General features: G+C 42.1%; 2 protein-coding genes across 2 annotated transcripts; one reads left to right on the plus strand and one right to left on the minus strand.

Annotated features, from left to right (window-relative positions):
- The first annotated feature begins 2,155 nt into the window (after positions 1-2,155).
- On the plus strand, positions 2,156-5,781 carry bmp10 (bone morphogenetic protein 10). Its single transcript, XM_085424802.1, has 2 exons — positions 2,156-3,013; positions 3,539-5,781. Exons 1-2 carry the CDS (start codon positions 2,605-2,607, stop codon positions 4,570-4,572), a joined length of 1,443 nt encoding a protein of 480 aa, XP_085280928.1. The 5' UTR covers positions 2,156-2,604; the 3' UTR covers positions 4,573-5,781.
- Positions 5,782-7,346: 1,565 nt separating this feature from the next.
- ch25hl3 (cholesterol 25-hydroxylase like 3) lies at positions 7,347-16,332 on the minus strand. Its single transcript, XM_085424803.1, has 2 exons — positions 15,752-16,332; positions 7,347-12,596 (listed from the first exon to the last, which is right to left on the minus strand). Exons 1-2 carry the CDS (start codon positions 16,189-16,191, stop codon positions 12,221-12,223), a joined length of 816 nt encoding a protein of 271 aa, XP_085280929.1. The 5' UTR covers positions 16,192-16,332; the 3' UTR covers positions 7,347-12,220.
- Between the last annotated feature and the right edge of the window lie 8,823 nt (positions 16,333-25,155).

Genomic DNA, 25,155 nt, shown 5'->3' on the forward strand with positions numbered 1-25,155 from the left:
TCTGTAACTCCCATTAAAACCTCTAAGGTCTGTTTAGCTAACTCCGCCCTTCATCAGCACAGTACAGGAGGTTAGGTTTCATCTAACTCTCCGTCAAAAGGGGTTAAAAATGGGGGCGTGGCTGCTTTAACTGGCACACCGGATGGTACAAACAGATGCAGCCAATAGGTAGGCGATCATAACATCACTCGGGCCAAGAGAGGACTGGACGATGTTATGAAACAAAAGATGGCTACATCCATCTTTAATATACAAGCTATGAGAGAAGCAAACTGTTCAAGCCTATCCTAGCAGTCATCAGTCTATTGCAGGGCCAGACAATCGAAACAGACAACCATTTCTGCTCATATTCACACCCACGGTCAATTTAGCGTATCCCCACGCTTGTGTTTTGACTGTGGGAGGAACCTAGATAACCACAGTCAAACTAGGCCCAGCAATGAATTTGTCTTCTGTGCTGTGGTCCATTCTGGGTCTATGAACAAATATCAGAAATTATTCTTTGGTCCCAGTTTGGATTTGTGTTTGCCTGAGAGCAGCAGATTCTGGTGGAAACAGCCCCAGCCTTCCAGTTATTAATAACAGGTACTGGAATATCCACTAAAACCCCACAATATCATGACAGAAGCGCGGGGAAAGGTTAGGTGAATATCCAGACCTTTCCCTCAGGAGTTGGCGAAGACAATGGGTCTTCGGCAACTCTGGGTCCTCCTGGATGTGTTTGAAAATGGTGACTTAGTCAATGTTCTGTCAACGATGTCTCCATGTAGTCAAAAATGATTATGTACTACTTTAAAAACAGTAAAAATAATAAGTCTTACAGCAGAGGTTTTGTGGTGAAAATTGTGTTGATTTTCAATAGTCGTAAAAGGATAACACTGGGGAGTGAACACACAGATGGAAATCATTAAAATTCAGAAACAGGATATCAGGACTTAATATCTGCTTCCTATAAGGTTTGGTCCAAAAATAGCAACTGTGCGCTCCCTAAATCCTCAGTTGTTACACTCTTGGGCCGATAATGGAGACCATATGGAGGGGCCTGACTCTGTGTGCAAATAGACATTTTTTACTATCAAGCTTTCTTTAGTCCACCAGGAAGATGTGACGGCCTGTTGCAGCAGCAGTTTAGCAAAGAGGCAGATAACAAGAACGTCTGTCAACCATCAGCCTGGCAGATGAGTGGCAGAGGCAGGAAAGGCTCATTCCTTCCCATCTGTGACGCACCAAAATCAGGAGTGTATCTGCGGGTCACACAAAGAAGCTCAGGAATGAAGGACAGTTGTGTAGTGAGACGAGGGTTCAGGTGACGAACCGAGCAGTTGTTCGGATCTGATTGGAAGCCAGCGTGAATCGTTGCTAACTAGTGTCATCAGAGTCTCTCACGGCTTAGCTGTTTGTTTGCTTCACACGTACTGTAGCGTGTAGCACGTGCCAATACATTGGACGAGGCCTCGGACGCCTGCTTCATTAGTCACCCAGTTTCCACTGCCATCACCTTTGACTTGTTCCTGTTATTCTAATTGAGAGGAATGCCTTGCAAGCTGGTGCCCCAGATGAAATGTCGTGAGCGTGCCTCACCTATTATTGATTTCAGTTAACCCCTTTTCAGACATACTGCTGCTCTTCTCAGAGGAGGAAGTAACTTTCAGCAAGCGTTACACAAGTGTGGAAGTGGCTGAACGAACGGGAATGAGGATTTTTGTACTGCTCTGTCATTCTCACGAGCTACTTGAAATGTTGTCAAGACCCAAAGTGAACTCAGTATCTTTTACGCTCTATCATTAAGGCCTCACACCTCATTGCATTTCAATTTCATTTGTGCCACCGTTGCCTAATAGATGCATCCTGTGCACTGAACGATATCAACAGACCTGTGGTGTATTTTGTCCAAAAAAAAAGAGAAATGGTCAATGGAGCCTAGGCAGCAGCTCGCAAGAATCCACCATTTACAAAGCAAATAAACAAGTGCAGAATATCAACTCTGGAGCACCCACCCAAACAAAATAGCTCTTCCACAAGGAAGAGGCTACAGGACAGTGTTTACAAAATCCTCATTAAGGAAGTTGTGAGATAACACGGTCATGTGCATCTCACAAAGTTGAAGGGAAAGCAGGCACGCACACACACATACACACACACACCAACTAAAAGACCATACGCACAGAAGCAATGCAGAGCCCACCATAGCATAGATAAGGGACAGAAAGAAAGAGCTGGCAACAGAGAGCAGAGCACAGAGGGAGACTGACAGAGCAGAGGACACAACAGAGATGAGTCGGACGGACAAAGACGAGCCTCGGCCACCCTGCCACCGGAACTACAGCGGCGTCGCAAAGGACATCAAAAGGTGTGCGTGAGAATAAATGCTGTGAGGTCTGGAAGACAGCATCAGGAATACACACGCAGAGAGGCTCACACTGGCCTGTGCAAGGGCCACCAACACTTTTCAGCTGAAAGAACTTTTTAGCCTGCAGATAAACTGATCTTTACCTAAATTAACCTCTGAATTAGAGATCTTTTTTTTCTTTTCTTTTTTTTCATGAACTCATCCAAAGACAACCCTAGAGGGCATAAATTAAATTGCTGCAGATTATTTCTCCCATGGCGAGCACTTGGGTCTCTCAACTGGGAACCATTTGCACCTCCAAGACCTTGTTCTTGACATACTCCATCCTGCTGCTTCAGGGGCCCCTCTGTGGAGAGACTAGCCCCATCTCCAGTGCCCGTCAGAGACAGCGTCCCGCTCCGGGTCTCGGAGACGGGCATGGAGGGGTTGTGGATTTATCGTTGCTGGAGCAGGACGGCAACAAGGATGTGCAAAACCTGCTGGAGAGCCTAAAAGAACAGTTTCTGCGTACTTTCAACCTCTCTGGCATGGGTCCTCCTTCCTTAGCTCCTGGAAGTACACGACAGGAGCCACCTGAATACATGATGGAGCTCTACAACCGCTTTGCTAATGACCACAGTGCCATGCCCACGGCAAATATCATCCGCAGCTTCAAAAACGAAGGTACGTCACTGCTCAGTATCTTGTTGATAATGTAGATTGAAGAAAAGAGATACTTTTTTCCCTCTGAATTATCCTAACCTTAAATTATGGTAAAGCTTTGCCTAAATGTTCTGACACACATCCAAACATTTTCATTTTTCCAAAACAAAACAGCCACAACAAGAAATCCTTTAATTTTCCTCTAAAGCACGGGGTTAGGAATAAGGGCTACTTGTCCTTAATGACGACCTTACAGGGTTAAATGCAAAGTTAATACGTGTAATGATTTTTCTTATCACTTCTTATTCTTATCACTGTGATCTGTAAGACTTGTGAAACTGGTCTCCTTTCAGATATGTACAAAGTTTAGTATTTGATTTAGTTCATGACACTGAAACTCTTCCTTAGTTTAAAAAGCCTTTTATTTCAAAATGTTATTTCTACTTTGACATGACGGTTTGGATTAAATTCAAACAGGAGTTCAAAGTTTCTCTGTCTTGAATAAGCAAGTTTATGTCTGAACCACTTTTTTTTCTCCTCGCCCAGATTCCTCTCCCAGTGCTGTTGGTGTGGGAGGAGTGAGGCGCCACCCTCTCCTCTTCAATGTGTCAGTCCCACATCATGAACGCATCACAGCTTCTGAGCTTCGCCTCTACACCCTAGTCCAGACCGATCGCCACCTCTATGCTGGTGTCGACCGCCGGGTAACTATCTACGAGCTGGTATCGCATGACGATAACGTGACGGATGCGAACGCTGCCAGAGGAGACGCATTCAGTGGAGGAGAGGAGCGGATAGAGTTGGTGGAACTGGCTTCGCGCCAGGTCTACGGCACCGATAACGGCTGGGAGGCGTTTGACCTCACTGCTGCTGTGCAGCGCTGGCATGGATCTGACGATGGAACCACACACAGGTTGGAGGTGCATATTGCCAGCATCGCCGATGATGGTAATGTTCAAGACGTGACAGAAGCCAACAAAGACAGCAGTCTGCCTCAAGGGGACATGAAGATTGACACGAGCCCAGAGAAAAAACACAAACCCCTGCTAATTGTTTTCTCCGATGATCAGAGCAGCGATCACCGCGATGACAGGCGGGAACTGAATGAGATGATCGACCACGAAACCTCTAACATGGTCGTGCAGAATGACTTTGGGACTTGGGGGAGTGAAGAAAGTGAGCCAGATGAGGAAGACCTAATCCAAATGCGCTCCAATCTCATCTATGACTCGGCTTCTCGCATTCGCCGCAACGTCAAGGGAAACCACTGCAAGAAGCAGTCTCTGTACGTAGAGTTCAAGGACATTGGATGGGACAGTTGGATCCTTGCCCCCACTGGTTATGATGCCTTTGAGTGCAGTGGAATTTGTTCCTACCCACTGACAAAGCACGTCACACCCACCAAGCACGCCATCGTCCAGACACTGGTCAACATCAACAGCCCTCAGAAGGCAGCACGAGCGTGCTGTGTGCCCACCAAGCTGGACCCCATCTCCCTGCTGTACCTGGATGACACGGGGGTGGTCACCTACAAGTACAAGTATGAAGGCATGGTGGTGGCCGAGTGTGGCTGCAGATAATCCGGACTATCTTAGAAAGTCTACTGAAAGTCTTACGATAAGAGGAAGGACAAAATAACTAAAGAGAGGGAGATGAACTGAGAATGCAGATTCCTACAGTCTCTATAAGGGTTCCTCAGCAGGACTGAATGTGTTCAGTCACTATGCATGAAACTATAAGAACTCTCAAATGTGCAGCAAATATAATATCTTGTACCACGAGACACATTATTTCATCTTATACAGCAAAGGTGAATATGGACGTTGTTGTCAATAACGATGCACGTCCTCATACACGTAAGACTAGAAAGTCTCAAGATTTCCCAAAGAACCAAGCCCATCCTGCAGCCTGGTGGGAACTAGTGGGCCCGCTGCCCCCCTCCCTCTCCCCTTTCCCCTGACATCTGCCTTCCTCTCCACTTATCTCTAGCCTCCCCACTTGATGCAAACACTAATCAGCACTTCATGTGCCTCGGCGCAGTGAAATGACCTCCCCGAGGCAACCTGACAAGGCATGAACTCTCCAGGCCCACCGCCTGCCTCCTGTGGCCTCCTGATACGTGGGTACTGTGCTGAGGTCCCAGTGTCAGGGTTATCAATCCTAACCCCATTTCCCACTTCACATGCCTCTTTTCCACTCCCCCGAGCCTCAGTGATAACAAGGTGTTGTTGGTTGAGAACCATGTATGCCACCACTCAGCTTCGGAGAACTTAAAGCCGCTGTGAGAAGCTTTTGAGGTGATGCTTCGGGGGGAGTGAGGCAGGGGTGGGCCACATTCCTAGGCAACAAACATTCTTAACTAGCTTGTCTTGCTGACCTAGCACTGTGTGGACCCCCCCTCCACCCACCCACCCACAGACACACAAACTGGACATATCTCCAACTCCTTTGTTTTTCCCACTTTGATGGTAAATGTCTTTGTTGGAACATTACTGTGGAGTGGGGAAGCAGCTACACATCATCCATAGATGGATTCCCAAAGAAGATCATTATTTTCTTTTGTTAAAAGCCTTTTGATACCTCTGCTGCTTGTGTCAAATAAAAGACTATTTATTGTTCTAATTTATTGATTTTTATAACAGAGTAGAAAGCTATATATGTATAACTGTAAGTCAGCATAGAGACGTTTTTTGCAACCATGACAATGCATTTGCAGCACAAGTGAATTTTGTTGGGAAGAGAAATGCTAACAGTTTCTGAAAGAATAAAGAATAATTATTAAAAACAAATCCTGAATGAATCGTGTGCCTGAATCACTGATCCCTGCAGTTTCACCAAACTTGCACATCACCCGGGCCAGCAGTATCAGCTTGCAGGTCACAGTTCGTGCACCACAAGCAAACAAAGAACCATGGGAAAATAAGTTGTGGCCCCGCTAATGATTAAAACGGACGAGCTACTGCTCGCACTGACAGGTCGCAGGCCGCAGATAGCAATGATGGAAAACCTGTTCATAAAAAGCAAAAACAAACAAAAAAAAGCAAAGAAATCTCTTTCTGCTGCTGCAGAGGTTTCTGTGAATGTCTGTGGGATTGCAATCGCAAGACTGGCTGTGATGTTGTTTTCACGCACCAATGCACACTGAAGATTTAAATAAAAGATGCAGTTCAGACCTGAAATGCTGAACTCTTTCTGTTCTTTCTGATTTGTTAATCATGTGGATCACAATAAAGTTCTATGAAAGGCACTTGTGCTCAGTTTGGGTAAATGATAGTGCTGTGCGATATTACTCATTTTTGGTATCTGATTCCAAGTAAACACAGGGCCAGTCTTGCTGGTACTGATACTTTTTACTTATAAAGGAAGCTTGTGTAGGGGAGATCAGTGTGTCATGGGTTACAACTTTGCAAATTCTGAGCACATTTTAATGGCCGCTCCAAACACATTTCAGCTTTTCATGTATTTTGAAACTATTTTTTTGGAGACCTTTAATGCAAATGTGTCTGTCTGTAAAGCTCTTTGGATACATTTCTGTTTTTTGAAGGTATTATAAGTTATTTTAAAAAAGTAGACGTGACAGTCAACACAAAACTGTTCAAAGAGCATGTTTGAGGCATATTTTTTCGTGGACTACACAGAGGATTGAAACAAAGTATCGATCCTGTCGCAGTAGTATCAATCCACCACAACTAATGATATAGAGACTATCGATATTTGCATCAATCCGCCCACCTCTAGTAAATAAAACTGCTAAAGCTGCAGGAAATTAGGTCAAAGATGAAATATGGAGACTTAAATGTGTGAAGTGAACTATAGAAAGCTAGGAAAAGATTGGAGGCAAGCGACTATAAAATAAACGTAGTCACAAATGAATATTAAGAAAACGCACACACAACCTGTTTGTATCCTCTGTTAAAGGCCAAGCTAACTGTAGCCTAGCTGCCTGCACACTTGGTACAAAACCCAATGATTCTGATCACAAATACAGCAAATAAATGTGAGAAGTGTAATGTTTAAAATGCATCTTTTGAAATCATAGCATAGCTAAATTATTACAGTCCTATCGTTTTGCAATCCTTCCGCTGCCTTTCCGAATGTCGTATTTACAAAATAGCTGCGCTTGTTTTAAGTTGCTTTTGCCAAAAAGAAGAGGAAAAAAACTGTTTTGGCCACAGCCAGCTGATGACAAGTGCAGCAAAATAGATGGCCCCTCACGCAAGACGAGAGCAGAGGTCGGCTAAAAATGGCAACAAGAGAGCAGGAACCTCAATTACTGAGACAACAGGCGGCCTCAGCTATGCGAAGCTTGCTAATTGAATATTTACAGAACTATGGAAGAAATATGAATCTGGCCTTTGTCACTGAATGGCAAGCTTTCAGGGAATATGATGAAATGGGAAGTCTTTGGTTTGTGCTCCTTTGATAAGGACTACTGCAGAGCTCTTGTTGTTTCTCACTCTTGATTTGAAAGGATTTTATGAACTGTTACTTCATGTGGAGCATTCAGCCTACGTGCCAAGTTTAAGAGCCCACCTAACAAGTAAACATTCAGAGCAGTTCCCCGTGTACAGACGCTTCAAAGTGCTTCAGTAATTCTCCTCGGGCTTGACATCACGACGCCGACTGCTGGACCCCGACGTGCGTCCCGCTGTGAACGTGTGTTTTGGTGTGTGTCACCCACAGCTGAGTGACTCGCCCTAAACTCTGACGTCGGGTCTGTAATAAGGCCTGATTGTTTCCGTTTTGGATCACATGCTTATCGTTAAATCTCCTGGCTCCACCACCCAGCGCTCATCTCTTGCTGCTCTGTCCTCAAATCTTCTCAGGAAAAGCGCAGTTTTCCCAGGCACTGCATGATCATCATGAGCAACAGAAACAAAAAATCTCTTCCAAATGTTTAAGCACCTTTGAAACATTTGGGTCTGCTGTTGCGAAACTTCAGAGAGCCCATTGTAATGACAAAGTAATGAAAAACAGATGACTGCAGTAGTCCCAGCCAAGGATGACTTAGCAAATTCAGCTCGTTGAAAGTATTCACATGTCATTCTTCATTAAAGTAATGGCCCTCACTTTTCAAAGTTTCCAAAGAAATATATTAAAAGCTTCTTTGTTTTTGTTTTTTGGCATTTTTGCCTTTATTGGACAGTGAAGTGAAAGGAAAGTTGCGCAAAAAAGGGCTGTAGTTTGGACTGGAGCACGAGCCGATGCTCTTACCTGCTCACCCACTGAGCTAAGGTGGTGTAAAGTACCTGTTTGAAAGGTTTAATGTGACTGATACATGAGGTTGTTATCTTTCTGGGAATCTCTCACTTTAGACGGTGGGCCACATACAGCCCACTTTAATCCTAAATTGGTCAGATTAGTAAAACTCCCCTTTCTGTCACTGTAAAGACATTTAACTATACATTAAATCCCTATGATATCATAATACTGTACAAAAAAGGAACGCTGCAGTAATAGAGGCAGAACCCCAACAATCAGACAGCTCCTTGAAAACAAGCACTTGGCGACAGTGGAAAGGAAAAACTCCCTTTTAACAGGAAGAAACCACTGGCAGAACCAGGCTCACGGAGGGGCGGCCCCGAAAACAACTGAACTTGAGTAAATGTGTGAAAAAAAACCAACCAAACAAACAAAGGAAAGGTTCTGTCAAGTAGAAAAGCCATGAGAGCCTTCTTTATCAGGAGAAGAGGCTGTGAAAATACAGTCAGAAATTCCAAAATGTGTGCCCTTGTTCACATTTTCAAAGCTGCCGGTGGGCTAGATTGGAGTCTTTTTTGAAGGATTTGTGTCCTGAGGGCTTATGTTTGACCCCCTGCTCTATAAATTGTATTTGGCCCCTTAAACATGTCTTTTAAGCACATGTGCATGCAAGCTGTATGTGCCTCTTTTCTCTTGCCATCTTTGCCTGCCTTTGGACACGAGTCTTCCCGAGAACTTCCTTTATTTTCCCTTTGCCTCACTCCCATTGTTTTGATCTGTATTTTAGCTTCTTTGGAAGAGATTTCATCTTTACTATCAACACTGCTCTTGCTTGTGAATGACATGCTTGATTCATTATATAAGCCGTGCTCCTTCCAAAATCATAAACAGGCTCACCTACTTATACTTCTCATTACTGTTTGCAGCCCTTTCTTTTGCCATCCTGAAGATTGCAACACTGACTCTGCCTCCCTCTTGCTTGCCTGTAAACATGGTGTGTTACAGGCACTGTATTCTCTTAAGGCAAACTTGCGATAATGGGCCATAAATAATGGCTAGACTTAACACTGCTGTGAAATGCAAGAGTCTTGACAAACTCTCTATTTGTTATATGTAAAGGATCCTCAGGTAGCTGGTGACATGATGCCAGCTGAAAATTGCAACTGCAGAAATCATGGAAAAAACAGACCTTTCTTCTACAGTGGGGTAAAAAAGTATTTAGTCAGCCACCGATTGTGCAAGTTCCCCCACCTAAAATGATGACAGAGGTCAGTAATTTGCACCAGAGGTACACTTCAACTGTGAGAGACAGAATGTGAAAAAAAAAAAAATCCATGAATCCACATGGTAGGATTTGTAAAGAATTTATTCGTAAATCAGGGTGGAAAATAAGTATTTGGTCAATAACAAAAATACAACTCAATACTTTGTAACATAACCTTTGTTGGCAATAACAGAGGTCAAACGTTTACTATAGGTCTTTACCAGGTTTGCACACACAGTAGCTGGTATTTTGGCCTATTCCTCCATGCAGATCTTCTCGAGAGCAGTGATGTTTTGGGGCTGTCGCCGAGCAACACGGACTTTCAACTCCCGCCACAGATTTTCTATGGGGTTGAGGTCTGGAGACTGGCTAGGCCACTCCAGGACTTTCAAATGCTTCTTACGGAGCCACTCCTTTGTTGCCCGGGCGGTGTGTTTTGGATCATTGTCATGTTGGAAGACCCAGCCTCGTTTCATCTTCAAAGTTCTCACTGATGGAAGGAGGTTTTGGCTCAAAATCTCACGATACATGGCCCCATTCATTCTGTCCTTAACACGGATCAGTCGTCCTGTCCCCTTGGCAGAAAAACAGCCCCATAGCATGATGTTTCCACCCCCATGCTTCACAGTAGGTATGGTGTTCTTGGGATGCAACTCAGTATTCTTCTTCCTCCAAACACGACGAGTTGAGTTTATACCAAAAAGTTCTACTTTGGTTTCATCTGACCACATGACATTCTCCCAATCCTCTGCTGCATCATCCATGTGCTCTCTGGCAAACTTCAGACGGGCCTGGACATGCACTGGCTTCAGCAGCGGAACACGTCTGGCACTGCGGGATTTGATTCACTGCCGTTGTAGTGTGTTACTGATGGTGACCTTTGTTACTTTGGTCCCAGCTCTCTGCAGGTCATTCACCAGGTCCCCCCGTGTGGTTCTGGGATCTTTGCTCACCGTTCTCATGATCATTTTGACCCCACGGGATGAGATCTTGCGTGGAGCCCCAGATCGAGGGAGATTATCAGTGGTCTTGTATGTCTTCCATTTTCTGATGATTGCTCCCACAGTTGATTTTTTCACACCAAGCTGCTTGCCTATTGTAGATTCACTCTTCCCAGTCTGGTGCAGGTCTACAATACTTTTCCTGGTGTCCTTCGAAAGCTCTTTGGTCTTGGCCATGGCGGAGTTTGGAGTCTGACTGTTTGAGGCTGTGGACAGGTGTCTTTTATACAGATGATGAGTTCAAACAGGTGCCATTCATACAGGTAACGAGTGGGGGACAGAAAAGCTTCTTACAGAAGACGTTACAGGTCTGTGAGAGCCAAAGATTTTCCTTGTTTGAGGTGACCAAATACTTATTTTCCATCCTGATTTACGAATAAATTCTTTACAAATCCTACCATGTGAATTCATGGATTTTTTTTTCACATTCTGTCTCTCACAGTTGAAGTGTACCTCTGGTGCAAATTACTGACCTCTGTCATCATTTTAAGTGGGGGAACTTGCACAATCGGTGGCTGACTAAATACTTTTTTTGCCCCACTGTAGGCACCAAGGAACCGTGTTAGCAGAGCATATAAATGATTACTGAAAGGCTCAAAATGTGCTATACAAATGACTAACCGCAGCAGCACGGTGGAAACATGAGCCTGAGGCAAAAAAAACCCGGTCTGTGTCCTGCTTTCATTCACTACAGCAGTCGGGCAGATTTCCAACACAACTTTACAATCACTCATAAACAGGTCCTGAATGTAACAGGAAAAATAAAATATATAGGTGTCTAACTAAGCCTACTTAAAATATATACCTTTTCCTCACAAAATAGCTGATCTGTCTAAAGATTTTCAGTCTAAATGCATTTAGAGTTCAAAAAACAAAGCTTGCACTTGAATTTGCTCTGCCTGGACTGGTTTACTTGTTTCAGTTTAGTTTTTAATTAAGTTTTCTGTTTTGGATGTGGGGGATCTGAAATGTGTCCAGATCTCCTCGCCGTGATTGTTATCCGCTGTACAATAACAATATACTGGCCACATTAAAAAGCCCGAGCTTAAAGTATTAAACTGATGAACTGTAAAATGAGATTCACTGTACTGGGTTGTATAAACAGGTCTTTGTTTCGGATTCACTCCTCCAAAGTAACAAAGTCACTCTGAGTTTATGAGAATATGTGGGGGTGGGGTGCATTTTCAGTTGCATGAAACATGTCTCGCTTCAGCATAACTACAATGGCTCATTGTTTTTTTCCCCAAGGTAAAGGTGATCTGATTTCCTGTCCATAGCTCAGTTTATAAGTTCTGAAACAAGCCAGCAGGGGGCAGGCTCCTCTTGTTGCATAAAAACTTGTAGTTGCATGGCACAGTGTCTGTAAACAGTCTTTGGCTCCATTGCTCTGTAACCAGAGCAAATGCTTTCTTGATGACTTTACTGACCCAGCTCATTTTGTATGTGATTGAGTCATAAAGAAGGATGAATCAGGGTACACCGGCTGGAGCAGTCAGCATCCGGTGGTGCTTAGTTTCACAATCAGCTCCAGTCTCTGACAGTCCCTGAAAGCTCTGGCGACAAAGGTGAAAATGCTGGGGGTCTTCACTTACAGCCTACGATACAGTGGTTACATACATAAAGTATCAGTTGTGATTGTATTGTATTATTGATTGCGACATGTGTAGTAATAAATGAGCGAATAGTGAGATTACACGTTAACATCAGCCAAAAGATAACATCCTTCATTGAATCTGAGAAAAAAAAAATGCAACAGGCTTGTCACTGTGGACGTGAATTCAGCACCGATGCGCGATACGTCCCAAAGAGGTGGTCCCAGTGCGTGAAGAGAGGGGCGTAATTTATGATTTGCAAACTGTGGTGTGCGTGGTGGTGGGGGGCTCCTCCCAGACAGGGCAGCAGTCTGTGCAGAGCCCAGGGCAGGTCGTAGCCGCAGTGGTCCTCCACGGCAAGCCAGGTGTTGATGAGGTGGAAGAGGGCCTCGCTGAGAGGGTGACATCCCACCATCCAGGCGCTGCTCAGAGACAGCAACAGTAGAGACAACAGCTCGGCCGAGCTGCAGTCCTGAGCTGCCAGAGCGAAGGGAGTGTGGTGCTGGTGGTGCATCTGGTGGATGTTGCGGTACAGCCAGGAAACTCTAAGGATGAAAACCCACACACCGATTATGGTTACAGTGGTGCTGTAATGGAAAATTACTGGAAAGCAGTGGCGGAGCGGGGGGGTGGGGGGGTGGCATGCTGGGCTTAAGCCCGGGTTGTTTTGTCAGAAGCCCGGGGTCTTTTGGAGTGTAATTTTTTCATAGTTAGATGCCTGGCTGACAACTGTATAAAGCAAAAAAAATACGCACAATATTCAAAGCACATAGTGCACACATAGTGCACACTGTGCACTATGTGAATTTACGACTGTGCGTAAATCCCCCCTAATATTAGTATGATCCGAGCTCAGGCACTAAGCGGGGGAGCTGCTGCCTGCGAGTGCGCTGTTGGAGAAACAGAGCCAGGCAGACAGAGGAGAACTGAAGTTTGACCAGGTACCAAAGCAAATCATTCATCCTGTACAAATAATGTAAATATGACGGTGTATCACGAAAGATTGATGTTAAACTGATCACTTGACCCATATTACATTACTTGCTCTTCAAGTGAATCAACAAATGGCGAAATGAAAAGCCGAACAACAACAATGCTGTTTCTTTAGAGAGTCTTAGCTTACACGTGTGTTTATTTCATATTTTCAGTTGTTACCCTCCACGGCTAAATAAATCGGTTTCAGTAATGTACTGATATACAAGAATGGACATAAGGAGCTTCTTTCAAAGAAAAAACTCTGGTAGTATTTTATATATTATGCTTTGTATGTTGTTCAGTATATTTCTATGCAAAACAAGAGGAACTTCAATACACAGCAGTATATCCACAGTTGAAACCAGATATTTACATACACTTTATGGAAAATACAAGAACCTTTTTTTTACTGTACAACATCAATTTAGAGTAGACTTGTTTTGTTTTGGATAAATAAATATTGAAATATCTTTTGGATTAGTTAAATGTCAGAATAAAGAGAGACAGAGCTGTCTATTTTTTTATCACTTTCATCAAATTTAAGAGTACATATACACTAAGTTTATTGTTAATTAACAAGAAAACTCCAGACGATTCCATTCTGAGCTGAAGAAGCTTCTGATAGGTTAGTAGAGTCCATGTGAGTAAATTGGTGGCACAGCTGTGGATGCATATAAGGCAAAACACAGCCTGTTTCTTTGAAATGGGAAAATCAAGAGATGTCAACCAAAACACCAGAAAAAGAACTGTGGAGCTCCATAAGTGTGGCTCAAGTTTGAATACAATTTGGTGCCATTTACAATTAAGAAATACAGATAGTTTCTCTCTTTACTCTTAAAGTTAACAAATATGTTTTTTATATTTATCAATCTAAAAAAATAAACATTTAGTCTGATTTGAGGTTACAATTAAAAAAGTGTTTGTGTTTTGATCTGAAGAGTGTGTAAATATCTGGTTTCAACTGTATATTTGATGATTGTCAGCACAAAGACGGAGAGAGAGGAACAGAGAGGGAGAGAGAGGAGAATGAGGACAGAACAGAGATGAACAAGAGCAGGTGAGACACACATGTTAGTCAAATGGTTGTTTACAAAAAGTATCACCGTATCATAGGTCCTCATGTATCTCGTACCTAGTGTTTCTTTTTAGGTTTGCTATTTTTCAAATTCTACATTTATTAAGTTATGCAGGCTTGTTTGCACAACAAGGCTAAATAATTATATAAACTTTTCTCAATCTAAATATTGTACTTTGGTAGAATTAAAAAATAAGTGTAGTGCGGGTCTATGAAGATTTTTAGTGCTACTATCATCTAGTTCTGATTCTGGTTCTGTCTTAGTTAAGTGCTCAGTAGTCCTGATTTTGAACTGTTGTAGTCCTGTTTTAATTCCGGATCAGTTCTGGGTCTGGTTGAATTGGGGTTTAGTCCTCGTGTCTTGATGCAGCCCTGATTTTGTTCTGCCTTGCTGCTTAATTAAAAAACTAGTTTAAGGTGTTCTGCACATGTGATATATATTTTTCCCTATATGAAGTCATTTCTTTTTGAACAAAACTCAAAACAGAGCCAATTAATCTTTCAGTCATTTCTACCCCCCCCCCAAAAAAAAAAAAAAAAAAAAAATCCCACATGCATACTACCCTTTAGGGCTAAGCCCCTGGTGTTTCAAATGTCTGGCTCCGCCTCTGCTGGAAAGTTCTCAGAAGTCAGAATTATATAATATCTACAGACAAAAACAGAAAACGAGTGCTACTGGTACTTTAACTGGCACTGTTAGAGCCAGTGTTACAGCTATTAGACGCACAAGTGATTTATCAAGGGCAAAGATCAGGAACCCAACACTGATTTTATATTGGAATGATGTGAATAAAGATACTGTTACTGGGAAGCTGGAGTTCATGCTTGACACTTCTGGCGAAGTGGTTTACATTCTTTCTAACGCAAGAAAATCCTTTGTAGGACAAAAAAACCGAAATCAGTCCTTAAAATGTACATGCGTAACAAGTATCAGCAGCGGACTCTCTTGTTTTCTCTCTGGTCTGCTGTTTAAAAGGTCAGAAAATAGAGCAAGTGCAATCATATAAATATCTCAGGACCGTAATAAACGTAAAACTGAATTGTGATTAAAATTGCAAATCGGTCTGCAAAAAGGGTCACCAGCACCTTTACTGCCTCAGGAAACTTGCTCGTTTCCACATTGAACAATTTGAACTTTGTTTTATCGTTCTTTTATTGAGTCCGTTTTATCTTTTGTTTGGTGCCATGGTTCGGTCAGACCTCTGTTACAGAGGAAAACTCACTGAATCAGATAGTGAGATGGTCCAGTCGTCTGATAGGTGAGTCACAGCCATGTTTAGCCTCCCTGTACTCTAAACAGGTAAGGATGGCTTTATCAATTATTAAAAATGGTTCCCGTCCTCTATAGGGTGAATTTTCAGCTTCTTCCCTCGGGACGGAGCTGTTATGTTTTATTTGATTCTTGTCTAATAAAAAAAAACATGTGTCTGTCAGGTTACAATAGGTGTGTGTGTTTTGTGAAGGGATGCCAAATGTTATCATTTCTGTGTAAAGCACATTTCAAAAATAATTAAAGCGTTAAGCAGCAGCAGACTGGTGCAGACAAACCCTCAGGACCTCACAAGCAGCCCACTGGACCGAATGTCTTCTTTTAAACCCGGGTTCATGTTGGGGGAGGAAGGAAGCCCAACAAATGCGCGTGCTGCTCACCTGTGCATGACGTAGTGCCACATGAAGAAGAGCATGTCAAAAAGCAGCAGGCATGCCACCACCTCCACGCAGAGCTGCCAGCAGCTGGGGGCCACATCAGGTAACTTGAGGTTTATTAGGGTGTTGAAGAGCGCAGTGACGGGCAGGACCACGGTCACGTATTTATACAAAACCCTGCAGAAACACTCTAACCATCGGCTCAGAGACGGCGGCGGACCCGAGCCCGCGGTCATCCTCCATGACCGAACCCGCTGACAGACGCTCCCCAGCGCATCCAGCGCGAGGAAAGGTACGCAGAGCAGCACGTGCGCCAGGAACGCAAAAGACGCGGGCAGGAACGGTGAGCGGAGCACGTCCTCCTGTCCGCTCTTCACATACTCCCACAGCCCCAGGAGGACAGGCGCCTGTGCCTCTCCATACTCAGTGCAGGGTACGACCATCACGACCTTCTAACCATAGTCTCGTCCTCTACATCCTCTCATGCGTGCGGCCGTTTTGACCAGATGCTCTAAAAGGATCTGTATCCTCCTTTAAATGTTTTTCTTCCCGGAGAAGTAACTTAGAGCTGCTCCACAGGGAGAGACACGATGCTGTGGGTGGAGCTTCGTTTCTTGTGAAAAGGTGAAGTAAATCCTCAGATTTCAGTGCTGGGATTAAAGGGGAATTCTGAGACAGGACTGTCACTTTTTCTTTTTTTCCCAGCCATCCACTCCTCCGATGACGCCCGCTGCAGTGGCTGCTGGTGGCTTCACTGTGCGCACATGGCTCTCAGGGTCTATAAATGTGCACCGACAGGAATAAAAACGATTTATTTTCTTGTTTTTCCTTTTTTCATACCTTCTCAAGAGCGTGTTCTCGTTACGCATATTTAGACTTGAGGTGCTTTATGTAACGGTGGAATGTGATTTTGATTTAACATATGTGTTATTCTGGGCTTGTTCAAAATCACTACCCTTTCAGCTTGTTCGTGGCCAAAAGTGGCCACCAACAGATTAGGTCTGTAATTTTTATTATTTTTATGTTTTGTTTTGTTTTTTGCCATTTTTTCTGCATAAAGCTTTTAAGTAACTTCATTTCTTTTTTCAATTCAATTCAATTCAATTCAATTCAATTCAATTCAATTCAATTTTATTTATATAGCGCCAAATCACAACAAAAGTCGCCTCAAGGCGCTTCATAGATACAGAGAAAAACCCAACAATCATATGACCCCCTATGAGCAAGCACTTTGGCGACAGTGGGAAGGAAAAACTCCCTTTTAACAGGAAGAAACCTCCGGCAGAACCAGGCTCAGGGAGGGGCGGGGCCATCTGCTGCCACCGGTTGGGGTGAGAGAAGGAAGACAGGATAAAAGACATGCTGTGGAAGAGAGACAGAGGTTAATAACAGCTATAATTCAATGCAGAGAGGTCTATTAACACATAGTGAGTGAGAAAGGTGACTGGAAAGGAAAAACTCAATGCATCATGGGAATCCCCGGCAGCCTACGTCTATTGCAGCATAACTAAGGGAGGATTCAGGGTCACCTGGTCCAGCCCTAACTATATGCTTTAGCAAAAAGGAAAGTTTTAAGCCTAATCTTGAAAGTAGAGATAGTGTCTGTCTCCTGAATCCAAACTGGAAGCTGGTTCCACAGAAGAGGGGCCTGAAAACTGAAGGCTCTGCCTCCCATTCTACTTTTAATTACTCTAGGAACAACAAGTAGGCCTGCAGAGCGAGAGCGAAGTGCTCTAATAGGGTGATATGGTACTACAAGGTCATTAAGATAAGATGGGGCCTGATTATTTAAGACCTTGTATGTGAGGAGCAGGATTTTGAATTCAATTCTGGATTTAACAGGAAGCCAACGAAGGGAAGCCAAAACAGGAGAAATATGCTCTCTCTTTCTAGTCCCTGTCAGGACTCTTGCTGCAGCATTTTGGATTAGCTGAAGGCTTTTCAGTGAGTTTTTTGGACATCCTGATAATAATGAATTACAGTCGTCCAGCCTGGAAGTAATAAATGCATGAACTAGTTTTTCAGCGTCACTCTGAGACAGGATATTTCTAATTTTAGAGATGTTGCGCAAATGGAGGAAAGCAGTCTTACATATTTGTTTAATATGTGCATTGAAGGACATGTCCTGGTCAAAAATGACTCCAAAGTTCCTCACAGTGTTACTGGAGGCCAAGGTAATGCCATCCAGAGTAAGAATCTGCTTAGATACCATATTTCTAGGCTTTTCAGGGCCGAGTACAATAACCTCAGTTTTATCTGAATTAAGAAGCAGAAAGTTAGCGGCCATCCAGGTCTTTATGTCTTTAAGACATTCCTGCAGTTTAACTAATTGGTGTGTGTTATCTGGCTTCATGGATAGATAGAGCTGGGTGTCATCTGCATAGCAGTGAAAATGTATGCTATGTCTTCTAATGATACTGCCTAAGGGAAGCATGTATAATGTAAACAGAATTGGTCCTAGCACTGAACCCTGTGGAACTCCATCATTAACCTCAGTGTGTGAAGAGGACTCTCCATTTACATGAACAAACTGGAGTCTATTAGATAGATATGATACAAACCACTGCAGCACAGTACCTGTAATACCTACAGCATGTTCTAATCGCTCTATTAGAATATTATGGTCAACAGTATCGAATGCTGCACTAAGGTCTAGCAGGACAAGCACAGAGATGAGTCCACTGTCAGAGGCCATAAGAAGATCATTTGTAAACTTCACTAAAGCTGTTTCTGTGCTGTGATGAGCTCTGAAACCTGACTGAAACTCTTCAAATAAGCCATTCCTCTGCAGATGATCTGTTAGCTGTTTGACAACTACTCTTTCAAGGATGTTTGATATGAAAGGAAGGTTGGAGATTGGCCTATAATTAGCTAAGACTGCTGGGTCTAGAGATGCTTTTTGAGTAAAGGTTTAACTACAGCCAGCTTGAAGGCCTGTGGTACATAGCCGATTATTAGAGATAGGTTGATCATATTTAAGATCGAAGAATTAATTAATGGCAGGACTTCTTTGAGCAGTTTTGTAGGAATGGGGTCTAAAAGACACGTTGATGGTTTGGAGGAAGTAATTATTGAAGTTAACACAGAAAGATCAATTGGAGAAAAAGAGTCTAACTTAACATCAATGGTACTAAGAGTAGCTGTAGATAATATTACATCTGTGGGATGATTATTGGTAATTTTTTCTCTAATGATAAAAATTTTATTTGTGAAGAAGTTCATGAAGTCATTACTAGTTAACGTTAAAGGGATTGTTGGCTCAAAAGAGCTCTGACTTTTTGTCAGCCTGGCTACAGTGCTGAAGAGAAACCTGGGGTTGTTCTTATTTTCTTCAATCAGTGATGAATAGTAAGATGTTCTGGCTTTGCGGAGGGCTTTCTTATACAGCAGCAAACTATTTCTCCAGGCTAAATGATGATCTTCTAAATTTGTGACACGCCATTTCCTCTCCAGATTACGAGTCATCTGCTTTAGGGTACGTGTTTGAGAATTATACCACGGAGTCAGGTACTTCTGATTTGAGGCCTTAGTTTTCACAGGAGCTACAGTATCCAGAGTCGTACGTAGTGAGGAGGTGAAATTATTAACAAGATGATCGACCTCTGTTGGGGTAGCGTTCAGATAGCTGCTCTGCTCTGTGTTGGTACAGGGCATTGAAGATGATAACAGTGGGTGGATTATATTCTTAAACTTAGTTACAGCGCTTTCAGAAAGACATCTACTTTGATAAAGTCTACTCTCCACTGCTGTGTAATCAATTATTGTAAATGTAAATGTTATCAGGAAATGATCAGACAGGAGAGGGTTTTCAGGAAACACTGTTAAATGTTCAGTTTCTATGCCATATGTTAAAACAAGATCTAGAGTGTGATTAAAGTGGTGGGTGGGTTCTTTTACATTTTGAGAGAAGCCAATAGAGTCTAATAACAGATTAAATGCCATGTTGAGGCTGTTATTTTTAGCATCTACATGGATGTTAAAATCACCCACAATAATTATTTTATCTGAGCTCAGAACTAAATTAGATATAAAGTCTGAGAAATCAGACAGAAACTCTGTGTAAGGCCCAGGTGGACGATAGATGATAACAAGTACGGTAAGACTGGTTTCTGAGTTTTACAGCTGGGGTGGACGATGTTAAGCATCAGGCTTTCAAATGAATTAAAAGTCTGTCTAGGTCTTTCATTAATTAATAGGCTGGTGTGAAAAATTGCTGCCACACCGCCCCCTCGGCCTGTGCTTCGAGATTTCTGGTAGTTAGAATGACTCGGGGGTGTTGATTCATTTAAACTAACATAATCATCCTGCTGCAACCAGGTTTCTGTAAGGCAGAGTAAATCGATTTGTTGATCAATTATTAAGTCATGTACTAACAGAGACTTGGAGGAGAGAGACCTAATATTTAATAATCCACATTTCACTGTTTTACTCTTTGGTTCAGATGTGGATACTGTATTGTTCTTTCTTTGTGATTGTTTATGTTTAAGTTGTTTGTTGCTGGTTTTTAGTTTGTTTTTTGTCTTTTTGGAAGCTGACACAGTCTCTATGGAGATGGGTTTTTGGGGGGGGGTAGCAGGAGGAGAGAAGCTGCAGAGAGGCGTGTAAGACTGCACGCCTCTCTGCCTGACATTATAATTATAATAATTATTTATAATTATTTAACTCATTCACTGCCATTGACGTCTATAGCCGTCAATTGCAGTGCATGAGTCAATGGGTTTAACTCATTCACTGCCAATGGCTGGCAGTGAATGAGTTAATAAATATAAAATAATTATTACTTTTTAAATTTTAACCCTTTAAACACCAGTTTGTTTGTCCATTGCACCAGCTGGAAGATAACCTCAAATCTCGCAATTTTATATAATTGCATTGCTACTGAAATTTCTTGTATTATTAATAGTAGAGTCTGGGGCATGTAATTGATTCTCATCAACATTGATTATAATGGATTGTTATTTTTGTGCAGAGAGAGCAAAAACATAAAAACTCCCTCTCAGCTTGTTCGTGGCCAAAAATGGCCACCCCTTGTTTACGTTTACAAAATGCTATAAAATTCATATATTAAGAAAAATTTCCACCTTTTTTTACTTGATTTTTTAGATTGTGCTGTTCATGAAAATCAAAATTTCATTCAAATTCAGAATTTTAACCCTTTAAATACCAGTTAGATCACATAATCCTAGGAACTCATAAATGGAAAAAATCATAAAACCCCATTTTTTCCCCCAAATAAAACATGCCATCTGATTTATTATCTACCCATGGTGGAGGTTAGATGTATAGCAATAATTAACAGTATCAGTGACTTTTATACATCTTTGTTTTTTTGTGCAGTGACAGAAAAACATAAAAACTCCCTCTCAGATTGTTCGTGGCCAAAAATGGCCACCCCTTGTTTATTAAATTTCCACTTTTTTTGACTTGATTTTTTAGATTAGCATCAGTGCTGTTCATCAAGACCAAAATTTCAATTAAATCCATAATTGTAACCCTTTAAATACCAGTTAGATCACATAATTTTAATGATTTACATAGGGATAAAAGCATAAAATCCCCATTTTTTTTTCTAAATAATACATCCAAACTGATTTATTTTCTAACCATGATGGAGGTTAGATGCATAGCAATAATTAAAAGTATCAATGAGTTTTATGCATCTTTGGTTTTTTTTGCAGTAACAGAAAAACAAAAAAATCCCTCTCAGCTTGTTCGTGGCCAAAAATGGCCACCCCCTGTTTATTGTTTCCTGTTTCCCCTGTGCCAGTTTTCATTTGAGGAGTGACCAAGAGTTTGTCCTCGGAGCTCCTCCGTCAGTTGGAGTCTGAACCCCTTTCCCTTTTTTACTTCCTGAGAACTTCCAGTGTTGTCATCCAACATGCTACGTATTGCTTCATTCTGGTTCAGGCTCACATCTCCACTTCATCTATAATCCTCCAATCCTCACACCTTTGCCTCCCGTGCAGGTTTGTAAGGGTGCACAGCAGCTAAAAGATCTCCTTTGTTATAAAAAAAAGTCAAAAGTAGATCTCAGGCTGCTAGTGCAGGGAACTGCATACAGGGTGACATCTGGTTTGATACCAGTGGGTACTGGATTGTAGAGCAGTCTCTCTTCAGTGGGACCCACATGGTTTTCCTTTCATGAGGGATCCACTCAGTCACCGGCTCCTCGGTCTCAGAAAATGCTCCTATGTTCTTTTCCATCAGCTGCTCGGCCTCCACCTCCATGCCCCCAAACCCCAATCCTCCCCCAAAGAAGAGGATTCACACACTGGCTAGTACTCATCTTCAGTGGTGATGCAGTCAGCCTCTTTGGAGATTGTCCCCTCATCTTCTGGAGAGGAAGTTTCTTCATCTTGGGCAGATGTCTCTTCTTCAAGGGCAGAGCACTGCTTGCTGTCCTTGCTCTCTGACCAGATCATATAGACAGTGCTTGAAGCAGTGATGACCTTCTTGCCATATTGCCAGAATAAATGATCTGGAAGCTGTTAGGCTTACTTACAGCAGTAGCTCTGTCTGCACCTGCAGAAACTCCAGGACACGTTTACAAACAGTGTTTGTCGTTGTTTGTGCTGCAGCTGCAGCTTTGAACTCTACAAAGTGTCCTGTAATTAGGTTTCTTTTTTGGTTTTTTAGAGTTATTTTGGGTATGGCATCTTTTTATGAAAAATACAAGAGTAAAAGTGCTTTTAACATGTGCTTCAAAGCTAAGTTTGACTGGGAACCTCAAAGCTCAATAGCCTGCATCCACAGAAATTCACTGCAGCCTATGTAATGTTTGATGCGTCATTATTTATTCCAGTCTACGTCAAAATTGTTTCATTATTTTGGTCCATTGGAGTGTGGTAAGCCATCAAATGCCGCTACTAGAAACTCGGAATATTACATGAAATTGCTTGCTTGGCCAAAAATGGGTAAATGATGTAATTTGGTAAAAACAAACAAACATTAAAAACTACAATTTTCATGTGTTGAGTTTAGAATAAAAGCAATTTTACCTAAACCGCATGTTATAGTACTGTCAATAACAAGGAATCAAAAAAGGTGGTTATAATGGGTTTCAATTGGCCAAAAATGGCCACGATAGAGTCAAGAGGAACAATTTGGTGTATAGTGAATATTATTGACATTATTAAAGGAGGGAAACCCTCACAAAAAACGGATAGAGCTGTGGAGCAGCCAAGGGAATAGACTGAATTAAAAATTACCTCACTAAAATATAATTTATTATACAAAAACAGTTAAAAATGTAAAAGGAATTAAAACAACCCTGGCCAGGGAAAACACACAATAAAAATCAATAAAACACAAACATTAAAAGTCCAGTGGCGTCCGCCACGGCGTAAAAGTCACTAAAAGTTAAAAATCCAGCCAATCAGAGCAGAAGGGGAAACCCGGCGGCGTCCTCGCCGTCCTATCAGTGTCTCTGCTTCGGCGTGCCCGGATGGGCAGAGCTCTTAATTCTGCCCGCCGCTTTCCTGTAGCACGCCAATCGGCACCAGCCCGTCTCGCCGTGGGAGGTAGGGCGCTGTCCCGCTGCCACTGATTCCCCACCGTAGCGTGATCTGGCCTCGTTGTTATTCCAGCAGCAGAACAGCTCCCTCCGCTTCTCTGCTCGCTGGCGTCGTATGCTCTCCCACGTATAAAGTAGTGATGGAGCTTTACTTAAACATTTCTTCAGCAAATCTACAACACAGAGGCTTCTTCACATTCACACTTTGTGACATAACAGCGGTCCTCTCCAAAGCAAGTGGTCCTCAAACAGTCCTTTGGAATTCAATTCAAAATACAAATCTGTGTATATAAAAGCCATTGTGACTTGTTTCTAAGCTTTGATTCTTTTGGGGAAAGAAAATAAAAAGAGAAGGAAAATAAAAGGGAAAAAGAGCCTGCATTTTAAAGCCTCATTAGTGTGGTTCCCATGTAATTCACCCCCGCCTCATCGAGCAACTAAATGTCACTCCTTTCTCCTTCCCTGGAACTTACACAAAACTTGATTTTTATTCTAGAAGACTCTTTAACCCTCCGCTGCATAGCGTTGCCCTGAGGCAACAAACCACATGTTCATGCCTTACACTGGCCCTTCAAAAAACAAAACAAAACAACCTTTTTTTTTTCTTCAAATAATGCTACCGGGCACATCTCTTTCCAATAAAATGATGAGTTGAAGGTGGTGTGACTTTCTGCAAGCTGCACTACGAGCGACATCTCCATTAGGAGGCAAGATAAAGATCACAATTTTACATGTTTATAGTGAAATAAATGTATATAAAAATACTTGTATGTGCATGAATATGTTAAGAAGCATATTTGAATGTTTGTTCTACTTTTTAAAATTTATTTATACAGCAAAACTGTTAATTTTCATTCGTTGCCTCAAGGCAACACTGTGCAGTTAGCCTATTTTTTTTCAGGCAATATAATGCATCTGCATATGTGTGTAGAGATGTGTTTGGGTGTATTTATATAATCATAGTCAATGTTTTTTACTTTACAATCTACTCATAATTACAGGACATGAATGTAAAAACCTTTTATGGAAGGAAACTGCACTTTCTGTCCTCAGAAAGTGAGGGCAGTGAGCTTTCAGGGAGTGACAGTGAAGTAGTGGATCCCTGAATCAGGTTTGAGGGACACTTAGGAGCTCAGGGGTCAGTTGGTAAAGTAACTGTGTCTGTGGTCGTGTATTACTTATTGTTGTTGGGGCACAAATTTGTTTACACACTCACATTGTGCGGTCTCGCAAATTGTAACACAGCAAAATCTCCAGTGTTAAATTAACACTAGAGAGTGTCTATATGGGTCCACTCCTCTGAGTGTTAAATACAACACTGTTGAGTGTTAAATGAACACTTTTGACAGTGTTATATTTTTAAAAGTAACCTAGTCACTTTTGAAGATTAACAATGACTGACACTGAGCAGTGCTGAAAATAACTCAAAATGTTAGAAATATTCCAGTTGTGATGGGAAGGGCCAGGATAAGTCTCCAGGAAATGAATGTAAGTTAATGTAATGTCCCCAAAAGGGATGGAAACACAACATGTGTGTGTGTGTTTGCGCACGATCATGGGGTTAGGGTCAAATGTTTGATGTATTTTGTCAAATTGTGTCAAATGTTATGATTGATATATTATTAGGGGCCCTAAAGCTCCCCCAAAATAAGGAGAAATGTTTTTTTTCCCAAAAAATTAAAAAGTCATGGAGTAGTAGGTTAAAAACAGTGAAAAAAACAAACAAACAAACACAAAAACAACAAACAAATAAATCACATTTTAAGAGATTAGAGGAAACTTTATAGTGAAAACTCAAACTTCTTAAAAGAAACCGTCACCCAAATTTCAGCCCTGGGGCCAAATCTAAAACCAGTTTTAATATATAAATATATAAATCTTATACACTAAACTG

This window comes from Rhamphochromis longiceps, linkage group LG12 (assembly GCF_057381845.1).
Source record: "Rhamphochromis longiceps isolate RC_006_pf linkage group LG12, R_longiceps_female_GT1.1, whole genome shotgun sequence".
Taxonomy (NCBI): Eukaryota; Metazoa; Chordata; class Actinopteri; order Cichliformes; family Cichlidae; genus Rhamphochromis; species Rhamphochromis longiceps.